General features: G+C 45.5%; 2 protein-coding genes across 5 annotated transcripts in view; one reads left to right on the forward strand and one right to left on the reverse strand.

Moving 5' to 3' along the window:
* Positions 1 to 13,716, reverse strand: part of LOC146397660 (mannan-binding lectin serine protease 1-like) — a 64,882-nt gene that overhangs the window by 22,473 nt on the left and 28,693 nt on the right. For 3 of the 4 annotated variants that reach the window (XR_014824504.1, XR_014824507.1, XR_014824505.1), the window contains 2 exons: positions 6,855 to 7,008; positions 3,103 to 3,330 (listed from right to left, as the gene is read on the reverse strand). The gene's annotated coding sequence lies outside the window, so the exon portion shown is untranslated. Of the gene's footprint in view, positions 1 to 3,102; positions 3,331 to 6,854; positions 7,009 to 11,181; positions 11,299 to 13,716 lie in introns of all 4 variants that reach the window. The other variant, XR_014824506.1, reaches the window with a different exon arrangement.
* RTP1 (receptor transporter protein 1) lies at positions 1,120 to 5,104 on the forward strand. Its single transcript, XM_001927024.5, has 2 exons — positions 1,120 to 1,418; positions 3,168 to 5,104. Exons 1-2 carry the CDS (start codon positions 1,147 to 1,149, stop codon positions 3,685 to 3,687), a joined length of 792 nt encoding a protein of 263 aa, XP_001927059.3. The 5' UTR covers positions 1,120 to 1,146; the 3' UTR covers positions 3,688 to 5,104.

The following is a 13,716-nucleotide window of genomic DNA, read 5'->3' on the forward strand; positions in this document are numbered from 1 at the left end:
GGGTATAGATATCATAATTAACAGTGACGCTCTTGAGCATGGGTATTTAGAAGAGTATTATTTTACCTATATTTTCCATATTTTATCTATATTTTCCCACAGCACAGGGAACTATATCCAATCTCTTGAGACAGAACATGATAGAAGACAGTATGAGAAAAAGAATGTATATAAATGTGTCATTGGGTCACTATGCTGTACGGCAGAAATTGGCACAACACTATAAATCAACTATAATTTTAAAACTTTTTAAAAAATTAAAAGTATGACTTATAAAGGAAAAATAATTTCTTAAAAAAGAGCTGAATAGGTACCAATAGTAAAGGCTGTTTTTCCCTTGGATATTATGTTCCTCTTCCATAATTAAGTTGAACATCACCTTTTCTGTTCCTTCCAGGCTGATGCAACGGCTCCCACCTTTGTGCACAGGTGGCTGCTCTTATACAGGGCTGTCACAGCACAGATCCTGCTGCCTTCTGCTTATTGGATACAAATCTAGGTACATATCTGGCATACATAGAGCCTAGCACATGGGTATGCTTGAAACAAATGAATTAATGAATTAGTATGGGCTTGATAGCTTGGATTTGGCTATGAGCTCTGCCATTTATCAACTCGATAAGTTCCAGTCTTCTGATTGGTACAGTGGCAGTAACAATTGTGGGTCAAAAGACCTTCAATAGTATTTGTAAATGGTAAGGTGCTGGTAAGAAGACAGGTGAGGGTACAGAGAGAGGGTTTATTATTATTGCTGCATCTATTAACAGATCTACATCTTCCCATGCCTTATTTCTCTTTGGTTCCCTAAGGTTTCATGGTTACCATAGCAGCCAGATGCTGATGATTCCTCCAGGGGCAGCAGGGTAAAGCTGAGCCAGCCCCCAGGTCCTTGCCTCTGCATGCCCTTGGCAGGCCAGAGTGAGATGGTCTGAGGTTCAGCCTCCTTTCAGGTCCCCCACCCTGTCTTGGGTCACACAGAACCACAAACGCTGCCTCTGCAGCCTCAGCTTGGGGCCCTGAAATACCCCTTCAGAGACTCCCTCTTTCCCAGCCTCTGTCTCTTGGCTCCCTGCCTGGTTGCTGTGGAAACAGGTTCCACTGCGGACAAAGGAGGGAGCTGGGTCCTGCTTTCTCCCAGTCCTGTCAATGAGGATTTTTAGACCGTGGAGACTGCGCTGCCCTGCCCTGCACTTGCCCTCACTTCCCGTGTTCTCACTCAAGTGGAGTTTGCCCTCCCTCACCACTGACGAGACCATGTGTAAAAGTGTGACCACAGAGGAATGGAAGAAAGTCTTCTATGAGAAGATGGAGGAGGCAAAGCCGGCTGACAGCTGGGACCTCATCATAGATCCCAATCTCAAGCACAATGTGCTGGCCCCTGGCTGGAAGCAGTACCTAGAATTGCATGCCTCTGGCAGGTGAGTACCCCAGAAAGTAGGGGCCCCACAGACAGCCCCTGGGGCACCTTCCTAGGAGAGAGAGAAACTAGGAGAACCCAGGTGCTAAGGGTCAGCCTCACTGTTGGGTCACCGTAGACTGGAAGGCAGAGAGACTAGTGAGCTGTGAGGTGAGAAACCTGATTTTGATTCCAGCTCTTCCACTGAACACCTGGGAAGTTTCTCTCTCTGAGTCATAGCTTCCCCTTCTGGAAAAGAGGTGGAATTTATTTATTAGTTCTAAACTCTGACATTTTACATATCTTTTTATGTTTTGATAACCTCTTAAAAATGTTTGAAAACCAAGAGAAGGGGGGGCCTTGAGGTCCACTGGGGGTCAAGAGGTTGTGTTCTGATCCTGGAACAATCAGCTTTCACTTGACTTAATATAAAATATTGAACACCTGAAGTGTGCTGGCAACTATCTCTGCTCTTTACTCTGTGGCCTTTGAGCAATTCAATTTCCATCTTGGACCTCACTCTCCTTATTTGTGGAAGGAAGATTAGCCTAGATCCTAGCCTCATGGTTCAGGGACCAGCAGCATCAGCATCGGCTGGAAGTTGTTAAAGATGCAGACTCTTGGGTCCCATTCTAGACCTACAAAGCAGAATTTAAACAAGATCCACAGGTGATTCTATGCACAATAATGACTGAGATGAATTTCTAGCACTCTTGACCACAGGTGGATTATATAGAGACTTACCTCTGGGACATAAGATGCAGAGACTGAGTCATGCAGCCTGGAGGTCAGAGGCAAGGCCTTCCTTCCTTTCCTGGTTTAGCTCCTTCAATTTGATTCAATTATAATGTCTATTGGACACCTGTTACATGTTAGGTACTGGCTCTGCCTCTAACTAGCTATGTAGACAGCTTTCTTTCTGTGCCTCAGAGTAAAACAAAGGGTTAATTGATTTCTAAGGTCCCTCCAGTTCTGACATTTTCCATTCCAAGTTCTGTAGTCTAGTTTGGGAGAGGGGACACAGTCCCCAAAGAATGTGAGAAAAAGCTAAGAGATGAGAATGAAAACATGAAACACCTGGTGGGAGGGATGTTAAGGGCTGGACACTTGGTGACAGGGTCCAGCAACTCCTCAAAGACCTGGAAATCTTGTGAGGCGGAGTGGGTGATGACCTGAGATCCCTAGCTGGTCCCACTCATTTCATTCTGGGTATAGATTGCCTCCACTTTCAGTCCTGTAGATGCATGAATTCTGGCACTGGCTTAGAGGCTGGGAAGTCATGATGGTGTCATTTTCCCCTGACCCGGGTCTAGCCTGTTTACAGTGTTGACAGGTAAGAGTGGGTGGACGGACTGTGCATTTTCTATGTGGTGCAGACCATCCCTGCTACCAGCCTCAAGGGATGTTTGAACAGGAAGGACTCATTTAGTGCACTGTACACAGTTTACAGATAAAGAAAGCTGCTCAGAGCCAGAGGCCCCAAAGCAAGGCCTGAGGACATTGAGACAGAGGGCATTGAGGCTTCTGCAGATCACAGAGGAGGGCCCAGTGATGGCAAAGCTCTGCTGGATGCCAGCTGCATCCTGGGGCCCCTGCTCTGGTCCCAGCAGAGCACACAAGGGGGCGGGCTGGGCAGCCACCTGCGGAAAGCTTATGACCCCAGGGGACCATAAACACACTGCCTCCACCTCCAGGCTCTGCCTTACCTCCTTCTTGGGTCTGTTGCCACCTCCTCCCTTCCATCCTCTCCTCCTGCCTCTGTTCCTCTCAGGTTCCATTGCTCTTGGTGCTGGCACACCTGGCAGTCGCCCCACGTGGTCATCCTCTTCCACATGCACCTGGACCGCGCCCAGCGTGCAGGCTCGGTGCGCATGCGCGTCTTCAAGCAGCTGTGCTACGAGTGTGGCACGTCGCGGCTGGACGAGTCGAGCATGCTGGAGGAGAACATCGAGAGCCTGGTGGACAATCTCATCACCAGCCTGCGCGAGCAGTGCTACGGGGAGCGCGGCGGCCAGTACCGCATCCACGTGGCCAGCCGCCAAGACAACCGGCGGCACCGCGGCGAGTTCTGTGAGGCCTGCCAGGAGGGTATCGTGCACTGGAAGCCCAGTGAGAAGCTGCTGGAGGAGGAGGCAACCACCTACACCTTCTCCCGGGCGCCTAGCCCCACCAAGCAGCAGGCTGAGGGGGGTTCTGGCTGCAATTTCTGCTCCATCCCCTGGTGCTTGTTTTGGGCCACGGTTCTGCTGCTGATCATTTACCTGCAGTTCTCTTTCCGCAGCTCCGTCTAAGAGTCTCTTGATGGGCACAGGGGAACACTAGAGGTCCAAGGCCTGTGGGGCCTGCCAGCTGGTCGGAGGGGTGAAGAGAGGCCTGGATTGGGGGTGGAGTTAAGTTCTGGCACTGATGCCACCACTGACTCAGTGGGGGCCCTGGACAAATCGCCCAACTTTTCCATGTATAAAAGTAAAGGTTTGGCTAGATCATTGGCTTTTCAAAGTGAGACTGAGGGCCCCAGTCTTTTGCATGGGTACCTCAGGGACTTCAGGATCTGGAAGGTAGACTGATTGGATTTCTCATCCTGGTCAAAGTGCCCATCCCCAGCTCCCACCTCCTCCTCTTGCTTTAGAACAGTTTCATGTTAGATGGAAATTTATTATGAGTTTTGTATGAAAAAAGATTCAACTACTTTAAAAAAGTTTGAAAATTACAGGACCAGATGATCTCAAAAGTCCTTCCCACCATTATGAACTCATCCTTGCTTTCTTGTTAACCTCAGTCCCTATGCTTCATCATTGCCCATGTCTGGAGCTGCAGCCTTAAATTAGCCTCTGCCTAGTGTATGAGTCTCATCCATAGCTCTGGTTCCTCTTGAAGAGAGCGAGGGGGGAGGGGCACTAGGCTGTCCCTTTGTTCCTGGGTACCCAGGGTCCCTTGCTTCTGTTTTCTATACTACAGGTTTCCAGCTTCCTTCCACTCAGGCTGGATTCTGGGGCCTGATCGGCTCAGAGATGGTAGTGGGGTAGAGTCCCATAGAGCTAGGCTTTCCACCCACTGCATAGGAACCGTCAGAGAATTTAGGAGTGGTTTAGAAGGTAGAGTGTTAGAAGCAAAGTACAAAATCTCTAGGAAACAAATCTAATGACTCTCCATTATAATGAGTCTTCAGAGTTCAGGGACCTAGTCTGACTGATTCTTAGTGGTTCTGATGGTCAGAATACAGAAACAGGGGCCTGGCTTCCTGAACTATTTGCTGAAACCCTAGTTGAGAGGCTTTCCCATATTGCCCAGACATGAGCCCTCTCACCAAAGATCAGCTGTCCACCTAGAAACACAGGGATGGGAGTCATGAGTAAGAAAGGGAGCATTAAAGATGTCACAAGTTTCATCCATAGAGAAGTGCATAGATATGTGGTGGAATCCTAATTGCTTTCAAATGGGATGTAATATGGTTTGGAGAGGGAGAAGGCTTTCTGATAAGAGGGGTGCAGATAGGGTCTGGCGGAAGGCAGAAAGCAGGAAGTGGGATGCCACCCTGCATTTTGAGGGGTCCTCATTCATCTCACCTTTGTTAATAACTTGACTCCTCCTCCTTCCTCCACCACCCCCCTTTCTAATGCAAAGTCACTACGGTCTGTAGTGGCAGAGGGAGGAGGGCCACTTATATAAAGACAGGGTACTTTAATAAAGATGGTATTTATTCACTCAGGCTTAGTAGTCATTAATGTGTGCTTGGGTTTCTCCAGTGTCCCTGAACTGTCATGGGCTGTTGGACACCCCCATCCCCTCTTTTCCCTTTTTGAGGTCCCCATGTAAAGCTTTATCTAGCTCCAGCTTCACGGTGTGGACCAGTTGTGTACGTAGTCAGGAGGGAGGCAGGTAGCCCTTGGTTAGTCATCCAAGAGACTCAACATACAATCAGCCTGACTCTTGCCCTTGCTCTGATTCTAATAACCGGCTGGTGACTTCCTTTGCTTCACATATGCAGTGTTCATTCCTTTGTCCAGGAGGCATATCCCAAGTGCCCTCTGTCAGGCAAGTCCTGAAGTCGGTGCTGGGAACAGTGGGCACTAAGGGGGCAGATCCTGTCTCTCAGAGACCTCTGCTTACCTCCAAAGTTCTCAGCCTTGGCCGTACTTCAGAAATCCTGAGGATCTTTGAAAGAAATGCCAGTGCCCAGCCACTACCTCAGACCAATAGAATCAGACTTTCTGGGCATGGAGCCTGAGCATCTGAATTAGAATAAGACCCCCAGGCCATGCACCTGAGCTGCCTGGTATAATGCCTCCTGATTGAGGACTAGGCTTTCTTCTGAACAGAGGTTTATAAAAATTGGCCCTGAGACTTCCTAGATGACCTGCCTTGGATCCTCCAGATGAGAGTGCAGCTTTCCTAGTCACTCTCCACTCCTAGCCCTGGGAACTTGACCTTCCCTCAAACCTCCCGCTTCTGCCTGTCCACCTGTTACAATGGCTTTATCCTGCTCTGAGAGTCTCCATTTTTGAGCCCTGCCTCCCTTTGCCAGATGCTTATCCAAATTGGTTGTAATTACTTCTCTATGGCTATACTCCCTGCTAGGATGTGATCACAGTAGTGACTTCCCTGGATCCCACTGCCAGGTAGTGGCAGAGCAAGGAGCCCAACACTCACCTAATTTTGTCCAGAACTCTTTCCTAAAGCATTAAGCCTCTTCCTGCTCTCTAAGAAGATGGCTATAATCTACGAATGCTTCCTATCTCCCTTAATGTCCGTTTTACTTGCTACAGATGGGGAGGTTCTAGGCTTGCTCACAGCTTAGCCCTGGTCTTGGCAAAGACTCTCTGGGAAAGTTTTTCTTTGCTCACATGGCCACATGCCACATGATGAACTTGTTGGATGTACCCTAGGTATTATAAATAAACGCCTATAGAACATGCCAGGATCCCAAGCCTGTCCCACTGGAGCTTCTGTGCATTGGTCTTGGTGTTCAAGCCAGGAGGAGACCTATAGGCACTGAACTGGGATTCCAGAGGCTGCAGTCCTTAGTGTAGGGTCAGCAAGAAGTGATGCCTTGATCACTTCCCTCAAACTCAGCAGGACAGGGATCCAGCCTAATGGAAGAACTCTTCTGGGGACTCAGGAGTCCTGAGAACCCAGATCACCAACCAAGGATAATTTTCAACATAGTTAAGTCCACAGGCCATCAGTGCTATAAGACAGATTAGAGATGTCTTGACAGCGGGGCCCTTATTTTATGGAGAAGAAGCCTAGAGAAAGCCTGAAAGTTGAAAGCTGACCAGCACTATGCAGCATGGAATAAGATAAGTTCATGAAATCTGGGGTTAAAAAACACTTGAGCCCTGGTTCTGTTACTAGGCAAATTAGTGAAGCTCCCTGAGCCTCAATTTTCCTCCTTGTCGAAATGGGACTAATACTATCTGCCATGGAGGGTTATTGTAAGGAATAAATAATACATTACCTGTGACATTCCTGAGCCTGTTTTCACTCTCCTTTTTCTGATGAGACCGAAGACATAGCTGCTTCTTTCTTCTCCTTTCCCATTCAATTGGCAACCTCCCCTTTAAGCCCTGAAGGGCTCTTTCTCTTTGTAATTTCAGTTCTGTTGGTAAATACTTTAGGAAAAAATGGAAAGTAGGGTTAATTTCCCAACCCAAGGGTTAGAACTGGTTTAATATGTGTAGCATCATTTCTTTTCTTCCCCTCATATTTCTTACAAAGCAATGACTTCATTTTTTCTAGCAGCATGGTTGCCACTCTTCATTCTTCAAAGATAGCTATTTAAAAAAAAAAATCTTGCCAAACAGAAAACATCCGTGATTTCTGGGCTCCATTCCCATTGGCTGAACTACCCCAGAAGGAATTTATTTCTTTTCCAAGCCCCATTCTGGTTCTCTGTAGGACTCCCAGCTAAGAAATTTCCTTTGGAATCATTTTCAGCATTGCGTGGGTACAGCCACATGCACTGGGGAAATGAAATCCACTTGTAGTATGACTATTTTGTGATGGGGCCTCATGAGGGTGGGTGGGGAGGTGGTTGTAGTATAGAAAGCTCATAGGCCTGAGAGGTGGAAACCTGGGTTTCAGCCCTGGTTTAGTCGTTATCCAGATGTCTAGGCTGCTGACCTTCAGTGACCTAGTCTTTTCCCTCCCCTGGGTCTCGGTTTCCTCATTTGTAAAGCAAAGAGGTAAGGTGATCTACAGCATCCCTGTTAGCTCTGACGTTGCTCAAACACTGCTGCTTAGCCTCATTTGTCCTTGTCATTTGGGATGGTGTGCTGAACCTGACCCCTTGAACAGGTCTAGTTGTTATATCAAGATTTCAGTCTGCCTCAGTCAGCCCAGAGTTTGACCCTCTTCTCTGAATGTCAATAATGTCTTCCTTTTCTTTCTTTTCTGAAAGCAAATTGTGATATATATATATATATATATATATATATCTTACTCTTTCTCTAAAGGTAGTTACATTTTGAAAAGCAGTTACCTTGAGAGGTGTCGCCTTACATAAGGAATTTCAGTCTGTGTCTCATCGTCTTACTTTTAAAATAACCCAAATAATGGAGTTCCCATTGTGGCTCAGTGGGTTATGAAGTTGACTATTATCCATGAGGATGCAGGCTGGATCCCTGGCCTTGCTCAGTGGGTTAAGGATCCGGCATTGTTATGTGTTGTGGTGTAGGTTGCAGATGTGGCTCGGATCCCATGCTGCTGTGGCTGTGAAGTAAGCCAGCAGCTGCAGTTCCAATTTGACCCCTTAGTCTGGAAACTTCCATATGCCACAGGTGGGGCCCTAAAAAGAAAAAAGAAAAGAAAAGAAAGGAAAAGGAAAGCCAAATAATTCTTCACTCCCATCTTAAGAGGCTTATAGTACTATTTTAAGGACATAATAAAATATTTCCTATTTTCAAGATTCATTCACTTGACAAAATGTTTACTGAGTACATACTGTGTGTCAAGCTTTGTTCTAGGCACTGGGGATACACTGGCAAGCAAAGTGACTAAATTACTGACCTTATGGAGAGTAGAGGAACAGTAAAGTATACAAGAAGCTATGTGGTATACTATACAAGTAAGTACTAAGGAGAAGGGTAAAGTAGGCAAGGGGGATAGGAAGGGCAAGGAATGGAGTTACAACTTTAGATTAGGTAGCTAGAGTAGGTCTCACTGAGAAAAGTGACATTTGAAAAAAGATGAAGGAACTGATTAAGGGGAAGGGCATGTGCAAAGGCCCTGGGGTAGAAGCAACCTGGAGTATTCAACCATGAAGAGGCAATGTGGCTGCCATGCAGTTCAGGCTTAGTGGTCATTACTAACTGGCAATTAGGGTCAGAGCCTAGAATCCATTGGTCATTATCAGGACATTGGTTTTTGGCTTTTGTTTGTTTGTTTGCTTGCTTTTTAGGGCAGCACTTGTGGCATATGGAGGTTCCCAGGCTAGGGGTCAAATCAGAACTGTAGCTGCCAGCTTACACCACAGCCACAGCAATGAGGGATCCAAGCCACATCTGCAAACTACACCACAGCTCTTGGCAACACTGGATCCCCAACCCACTGAGTAAGGCCAGGGATTGAACCCACATCCTCATGGACACTGATCGAATTCATTTCTAATGCACCACAAGGGTAGCTCCTAGGACATTGGTTTTTAGTTTAAATAAGACATTTAAGGGTTTGAAAAGTGGAGTGATGTGTTCCAATTTACTGTTGTTATATTGAGAATGACCATAGAGGGACAAGAATGGAAGAGGAAAGACTATCTGGGAAGCTCCTGCAACAATCTAGCAAAGACGATGTGTGGACCTAAACCAGGATAGTAGCAACTGGGATAGAATCTGGCTATATTTTAAAGTAGAGCTGAGTGGGTTTGTGATAACTCAGATGTGGGGTCTAGAGAGAAAGAGGAGGCAAAGACGCCCTAAGATTTTTGGTCTGGTTGTTTGGAAGAGTGGAGATATTATGTTCTGAGATGGGGAAGGCTATGTGAGGAACAGATTTGGGGACCTTATCAAGAGCTTGGTTATGTATATATAAAGCCTGAAATGCTTTTAAGGCTTCCTGTTAGATTTTGAACTGAGAAATGCCAAGGTGGTTGAATGCTCGTACCTGTGGGTCAGAGGAGAGGGTCAGGTAGGAGATGTAAGTGAAGTCATTAGCATTTCAATGATATCAAATGTCCTGAGATTACAAAATGTTACTCAGGAACTGAGGGTAGAGAGTATAGATGGTAAACCAAAGGATTGAGCCCTGGGGCTCCCTGGGTATAGAGGTTGGAAAGAAGGAGAAACCCATAGGGGACCGTGAAAACTGGGGCACAGAGAACATGATCCACTCAAGCTTTCAGAGCCCTTAGACAGCAGAGCTGGGGCAGGTCTTCAGGGGCAGGGTCCAGAGCTCTTTCTACTGGTCCAAAGTACCTCCTCTCCCATAGCACCAGCTTACTCCTTGGATTGGAATCCTGCCCCCATCCCGTCCCCTTCATGGGATGTGTTGTTTCATCAGATCTGAGCCTAGAGGGGGATCTGTCTCTTTTTTTTTTTTTTTTCAGTACGTTTAAAGTATCTCATTATGTTAAAATGCACTGAAGTAAAAAGACTGGGAGGCTTAGACTACCAACATATATTCTGGGCACTGGACATGAAAACTAAGACCAAAGGAAGCTGTTGTCAGAGTTGTTCAAAGGAAGGATTTTGGAGTTCCCGTCATGGCGCAGTGGTTAACGAATCCGACTAGGAACCATGAGGTTGTGGGTTCGGTCCCTGCCCTTGCTCAGTGGGTTAACGATCTGGTGTTGCCGTGAGCTGTGGTGTAGGTCGCAGACGCGGCTCAGATCCCGTGTTGCTATGGCTCTGGCGTAGGCTGGTGGCTACAGCTCCGATTAGACCCCTAGCCTGGGAACTCCATATGCCGTGAGAGCGGCCCAAAGAAATAGCAAAAAAAAAAGACAAAAAAAAAAAAAAAAAAAAGGAAGGATTTTGTTGTCTGGGATCCTGTTGGCAGGCCTGGGTCACATGTGACTATTTAGTGGGCATGGGTTAAATAAGCAGGATAAGCCTAGGAGATGGGCAAGATGGAATAATGTCACAGGGTAAATAGCTCAAGGGGAGGTGAGAATCCACTCTTTTAAAATAGGTCAGGAGTTCCTGCTGTAGTGCAGTGAGTTAAGAAACCAACTGTAGCACCTCAGGTCCCTGCGGAAATGTAGGTTCAATCCCTTGCCCAGAACAGTGGATTAAAGGATCTAGCATTGCTGTAGCTTCAGCATAGGCTGTGCTGCAGCTGCTGTGTAGGTGGCAGCTGCGGCTCAGATTCAATCCCTGGCCTGAGAACTTCCGTACTCCTTGGATGTGGCCATTAAAAAAAATAATAATAACATAAAATAAAATAAATAAGCATCTTCTGAGACCTTGGATTGGGACAGCATCTACACTGCACCCTTGGGATTTCCAGAGCTTGCTCTGGTTTGTGATGGCCTGTTGTCCTGTTACTTTGCAGAGGCCTCCATTAGGACTGGAGGATGTTGGAGGGGAGATACGCCACATGAATCTATTCATCATTCCACATGCTCACCCTGGTCACTGTCCTGGCATCTTCCCTTTGTCATAACACTACCTTGTCCTAATACCCCATTCCCCAGAGGGGCTCCCTTGAAGCCTTTATAAACTGCCTAAATATTGACAGGGCCCTAGCTCTTTTTCCTGTGATCAGAAGCTCATTGCTGGGATTGGAGCCTGTGTTTTTGCATACAAAAGACATTTTCCCTATCTTTTTGAAAAAAGGCCAGTACATACCAGACACAGGAGGTGGTCACAAAGGCTGTTTGTCTCCTTCCCTCAAGTTCAGAAAATGCCGTGGCTTCCTTTTTGGAGACAACACTGATGCTGGCGGGTCACAGAAAGTTCAGGGATCTGAAAACCATCACTGCTTTTGAGTTTTGGCCCCTGCCCTGTTTCCCCTCCACTCTCTACTAATTCACCCTAAAGTATGAACAGAGGTTTGAATCTCTTTAAAGTGGCTTCTCTAGGCCCAGCCCTAGGTTGTTGGAGTCCTGCCCTCCCTCTCCTCAGGCCTCCCTCGTTCAGGACCAGGGGGTCCCTCGCCAGTTGTTTGTAAGCGATATTGAGTCTCCCTGGCTTTAGGCTCTTCTCGCTGTTTACTCTCTGCACTCGGTCTGATTTGAAAGGTAAAGCTGATCACATCTCTCCTTGGTCTAAGACCGTCAAATGTCTCCCCAGTCCCAAAACCACGCTGAGCGTCCCAGGTCAACACTTTCTGCTGGTGTTCTTTTTTCTCCAAGTCTGTCTGGCTCTCCAGGGACATCACATCCCTGCTCAGTTTTCCCCATTTACTCACTAACCTTTCATACCCCTGCTTCTGCATATGCCACTGCCTTGTCTGCAATGCTTTCTCCTTCTTCAGTAACCACTGCAAAGTAAAAGAGCATTGTTCTCTCCAGTGTCTGCTGATGCAGAAATGCCTTAGTTACACTGTTGCTGCTGAATCACAGAAAAGTGAGGCAACTGCCCTGCTGCTCCAGCCCTAGACACAGACCTCAGTTCCTTGTCAGTTGCTTCATTTGCAAATATTTTCTTCCATTCTGTGGGTTGTCTTTTCATTTCGTTTAGGGTTTCCTTTGCTGAGCAAAAACTTTTAGGTTTAATTAGGTCCCATTTGTTTATTTATTTTTTATTATCATTACTCTAGGAGGTGGATCTGAGAAGATATTGCTGTGGTTTATGTCAGAGAGTGTTCGGCCTGTTTTCCTCTAAGAGTTTTATAGTATCCAGTCTTATATTTATATTTATATTCATTTTGAGTTTGTTTTTGTGTATAGTGTTAGGGAGGGTTCTAATTTCATTACTGTACATGTAGCTGACCAGTTTTCCCAGCACCACTTATTGAAGGGACTGTCTTTTCTCCATTGTATGTTCTTGCCGCCTTTGTCATAGATTAGTTGACGATAGGTACGTGGGTTAATTCTGGGCTTTCTATCCTGTCCCACTGATCTATATTTCTGTTTTTGTGTCAGTACCATACTCTTTCGTTCGTTCTGATTTCTGTTTTGTGCCAGTACCATAGCCTGAAATCAGGAAACCTGATTTCTCCAGCTCCATTTTTCTTTCTCAGGATGGCTTTGGCTATTCTGGGTCTTTTGTGCTTCCAAACAAACTTTAAAATATTTTGTTCTAGTTCTGTGAAAAATGCCATTGGTAATTTGATAGGGATTGCACTGAATCTATAGATAGCCTTTGGTAGTATAGTCATTTTGACAAAATTGATTCTTCCAATCCAAGAGCATGGTATGTATTTCCATGTTTGTGTCATCTTTGATTTTTTTCGTCAGTGTCTTATTGTTTCCAGAGTACAGGTCTCTTGTCTCTTTAGGTAGGTTTATTCCTAGGTATTTCATTCTTTTTGATGCGATGGTAAATGGGATTGTTTCCCTAATTTATCTCTCTGATCATTCGTTGTTAATATATAGAAATGCAGTTAATTTCTGTGTATTAATTTTGAATCCTGCAACTTGACCAAGTCCATTGATGAGCACTAACAGTTTTCTGGTAGAGTCTTTAGAATTTTCTAGGTATAATATCATGTCATCTGCAAAGAGTGATAGTTTTATTTCTTCCTTTCCAATTTGGATTCCTTTTATTTCTTTTTCTTCTCTGATTGCCCTGGCTAAGACGTCCAAAACTATGTTGAATAGTAGTGGCAAAAGCAGATATCCATGTCTTGTTTCTGATCTTATTAGGAAATCTTTCAGCTTTTCACCATTGAGAATGATGTTAGCTGTGGGTCTGTCACATATGGCCATTATTATGTTGGGGTAGTTTCCTTCTATGCTCACTTTCTGGAGGTTTTTTTTTGTTTTGTTTTGTTTTGTTTTTTTAATCAGATATGGGTGTTGGATTTTGTCAAAAGCTTTTTCTGCATCTACTGAGAGGATTATATGGATTTTATTTTTCAGTTTGTTAATGTGTATCACAGTGATTGATTTGCAGATATTGAAAAATTCTTGCATCCCTGGGATAAATCCCACTTCATCATGCTGTACAATCCTTTTAATGAATTGCTGGATTTGGTTTGCTAGTTTGTTAGGATTTTTGTGTCTATGTTCATCAGTTACATTGGCCTATAGTTTTCTTTTTTTGTGGTATCTTTGTCTGGTTGCAGTATCAGGGTGATGGCAGCCTCATAGAATGAGGTTGAGAGTGTTCCTTCCTCTGCAATTTTTTGGAATAGTTTCAGAAGGATAGGTGTTAATTCTTCTCTAAATGTTTGATAGAATTCACCTGTGAAGCCGTCTGGTCCTGGACTTTAGTTTT

This window comes from Sus scrofa, chromosome 13 (assembly GCF_054392235.1).
Source record: "Sus scrofa isolate SSC_HxYL_T2T_F1_AM1 chromosome 13, Sscrofa_HxYL_maternal_Yorkshire_Landrace_v2.0, whole genome shotgun sequence".
NCBI classification, from domain to species: Eukaryota; Metazoa; Chordata; class Mammalia; order Artiodactyla; family Suidae; genus Sus; species Sus scrofa.